This window comes from Morone saxatilis, unplaced genomic scaffold (assembly GCF_004916995.1).
Source record: "Morone saxatilis isolate NCDOM2014 unplaced genomic scaffold, NCSU_SB_2.0 Contig14, whole genome shotgun sequence".
NCBI lineage: Eukaryota > Metazoa > Chordata > Actinopteri > Moronidae > Morone > Morone saxatilis.
In genome coordinates, this window is record NW_023339696.1 from 323,202 (window position 1) to 327,172 (window position 3,971).

The following is a 3,971-nucleotide window of genomic DNA, read 5'->3' on the forward strand; positions in this document are numbered from 1 at the left end:
TAAAAAATTATTAAAGTATTAAATATATTAAAAAAAACAAAAAATTTAAGTCTTGCTGAGCCTGACCTAGGGCAGCAGTTTTGGGCCCGAACCCAGCAGGGCTTGTCAAAACTCAGTCAAACCTGTAAATTCAATGCAATGCAATGCATTGTGAAGGGCACTGATGCTTGGTCCATCATTTTTCTCAACACCATACCATATCCAGTTTTTCCCACATTTTCTCTATTTTCTCTCTTTGTCCATTTTTGTCCAGAAATTCAAGACGTCATTGATCTTGATACAAGCCGATTCATCCAGTATCACTTCTCTCCTGCATTCCTGGCCCTCAGAGAGATAGGAGCTACGTAAGTCAGAGATATTTTACTATGTTAGATGAACAGCTCTGCTCTATGTATCAACTGCAGGAAAATATGATGGTCTAAAACAAAGAAAGAATAGATTGCTGCACCAAAACATTTTCTATTCACACTTCCCTCAAAGTGTCATGAAACTTTCCCAGATGTTATTATTGGTTAAAAATCACTTGCTGATCAGCCGCCTGTCTCTCAGGTTGGAGTTCACAGTGGGCAGCAAGGCACTGAACCGCTTCCGTCTGATCGAGAGGCATTTCTTCAGAAACCTCCTGCTCAAAACCTTTGACTTTGAGATCGGCTTCTGCATCCCACACAGCAGAAACACCTGTGAGCACATCTACTGCTTACCTGACCTGGAACCTGAGATAGGTACAGTCAAATGATAAACTGACACACAAGCACACACAGACCATTTCTACAAAATGTAGGCAAACATGAAATTGTTGTTTATATGTCAAGTGAGGCTCTGTCCATAATAGGATCTCTATGAATATTGGGGTGGGGACAGAGAACCATATATTTCATTTTTACCAACCAACATTTTTAATATTTTCTTTGTAGCAGCACTTGACATAGTTGGTGGTGTGTGACTACTGCCTTAAAGCATTATGCACTTGTTCCAGCCCTGTGCCAAAAGTTACATGCAAGAAGAGACATACAAAGGCACCATTCACTCTATTACAACTCAGTGCAGCAAAAGGATTTAAGGTAGAAAAAGTTACATAATATGGCTTTAAACTTTGATATGTTGATGGTACAATAATCACATATTAGAAGTGGAATTAGCCATTTTCAAATGATGGCGTAGGGATGTTCCATGATGTTTGGAGGATTACAGAAAAATGTGTGTTTTAGTAATAGTACTAGTAATAGTTTTATGTACATCTCACATTGTCTAACTCCTTCTGAACATGTTTCTCTTTTGCTCTGCTCAGTTGAGGAGATGATTGCCAACCCATTCGAGACACGCTCGGACAGTTTTTACTTTGTCAACAACAAGTTGATCATGCATCACAAAGCGGAGTACTCCTTTACCCCACAAAGAGAAATGGACCCATCCACGGAATATAAAAACTGTCAGTGAAAAGTGTCAGCCTCTGATGTTGTCCCATAAATAATGCTTCTGGTTGTACAACTATTATTTTGTATGAGATACAATTTTAATTAGGTTTTTCTGCTGTGGGAAAAAACAAGTGACGAGTGCTTCATTAGAGTATTCATTAATGGTACTGTTACAGCTTTTTGACGAGCTATGTATTTAATTCTTCTTGGAGTTGTAAGGAAATAATTATAATGATTGTTGTAGTCGTGTTGTATCTATCTAAATCTTCATAAGAGAACAACTTAACACTACAACATAAAAACAAGTGTAAACTAACAAGTTACTGTTATTGTCTCAAACTATGGAGGACCGAGGCATAAATAAAAATGTATATTCCATTAAATGCACCAAAAATAATATTAAGAATAAATAATAAATATTTGTATTAAGTAATTTATAAAATGTAAGATAAATTGATATTTCTGTTTTAATTTGCTTAGGCCATTTACCTTGTATTAATTTCCCTATTTATTGACTTTTACTTTTTATTTATTGACCCATTTAATTTTAGTCAATCTATGATGTTGATCAACCAATAGGCAAAAAGTGGACCCCATGACACGATTTAATGACAGCCCTTTCATTTGTGTAATGAAACAGGAAAACGTAGAAAGAAATGTAAAAAGTATAAAAAATATAGAAATAAATAAGTTTGGGGAAATAATTAGGGTAAAGAACACAATGGTAAATAAATACAGAAGCGAATTTAAACAGATAAACAATTTATGTCACATTTTTATAAAATAATGAATGCTTACATTTATTTTTAATATTATTTTTGGTGTATTTTATGGCACATTTAAGTCATTTATTTATTTATTTTTGATTGTGGCTGTGTTGGTCCTCCATAACAAGCTGGTTACACAACGGGAGTATATTACCTGACAAATCCTTTTTGCACTATCACATAGAGGTTATTATTATGTCACACAAGTTGCTCTGTACCACCAGTGTAATATGTCTCAAAAATGTGTGGAATTGCAACATTGTGTGCAAAATTATATATATATATTTTTTAAATGTTTTGGTTGTTTAATGTTTTGACCTACCTAAGAATCAAATGTATACATTTAATAACATGATACCAAAAATATTGAGCAGGAGCATGTGAGAGCTTCCGGAAAATATAACCATGCAAGGAAACAGAAACAGATGTTCTTTTATTTTTGATTTTTTTTATCAAATCGTCTTTATGATTGTAGAGTAATGTCCTGTAGCGTTTTAAAATCATTCTGCATCGGTTGCATTGGTAGACAACATCACAATAAAAGCAGATACTATGTTCACTATCAAGGTTTTAATCTCTGCAAGAAAGTGTTCATAGTAGCATAGTAGGACCTGTAGTGAAAGAAATCAGATAGCTTGGAATATTTAAGTCTAAAAAACAACAGTATGCTTTGAAAATGGTCAGTGATGTGATAAATACACAATTTGGTGAACAAAGGATATGTGCATGCTTGCACAGCTATGAAAGAGAACATCACTGAGACAGAGTAATCAAACATTTCTGGAACAAAGAGAAAAAAGTGGGATAAGTGAGACCATAGACAACACATAGATTAGATTAACATGTATGCTGATGACCAAAAAGTGTGAATGTAATATACCCCTGCAGCCTTTCCCCAAGAATATTTTTTAGCAGCAATGGCCATTCAGCATTTTCCCAATATATGATAGACATGGCCACACATATGCTAGGTTTGGTTGTCGTCCACCATGAAAATCAATATTTTTTTCAGACTCAGTGACTATATGGCTATGTGGCTATATCTGTGAGCAGTTTATCTTTCTAGGCCTTTGGTAGAGGAGCTCTGGGGTTCATCTGTAGGGGAATTTAGTGGTGGGGGGACACTGTCACAGCTTACAGTCCCTGATATCGCCACAGGCAAATTCATTAATGTTGTGATGTTTGGCTGTGTTTTTTTTTCAACCGTCAGAATGTGAAAAAGAACAGTTTGGAAGCTAATCAAGGAGTTATCACTAGTGAATTAAATAACAATTGAAGAACAGCTGTTGGAGTGTAACAGGAAACTCCAAACAGCATTCACTGTGTCATGGTGATTTGATAATATAGCAATGAATATTACAATGTAATTGAGATTGAGATAATATATATCAGTAATTTTACCTGGAAGTGGGGGTAAGAGGACCGATTGATCGCAGGGCACAGACCCTTAGGATTCCATTTGAGAATCTGTGTGAGACGAAGTAAAATTCCAAGGAAGAAGTGAAGTTAGTAGCATTGGCATTACAGTGACAATTAAAATGTGTGCAGTAACAGAGAGATGAAGAGCAAGAGGAATTCTCATTGCATCAAGGGATGTCCCCCGGCAGTCTAGGCTTTATTAGGCATACAATAATAAATAGAGTATGGTTCCTTGCTAGGGCTAACCCATTCACTTTTCCATCAGTTGAGAAACAGCAGACAAGACTTTGGTGTTGACAAGCTGCAGCGTTTACTGACACATGGTAGTCTAAACAGGTTTTTTTTTTCTTTTCTCCCACACTCTTGCTGC

The 3,971-nt window shown here is 35.7% G+C and overlaps 1 protein-coding gene across 1 annotated transcript in view; it reads left to right on the top strand.

The window, feature by feature from the left end:
• unc119.2 (unc-119 lipid binding chaperone B homolog 2) overlaps positions 1-1,437 on the top strand; it is a 3,705-nt gene extending 2,268 nt beyond the window's left edge. Inside the window, exons 4-6 of the mRNA XM_035654949.1 lie at positions 254-344; positions 550-722; positions 1,289-1,437. Coding sequence (XP_035510842.1) covers positions 254-344; positions 550-722; positions 1,289-1,437 — 413 coding nt within the window. The remainder of the gene's footprint in view (positions 1-253; positions 345-549; positions 723-1,288) is intronic.
• Positions 1,438-3,971: the final 2,534 nt, after the last annotated feature.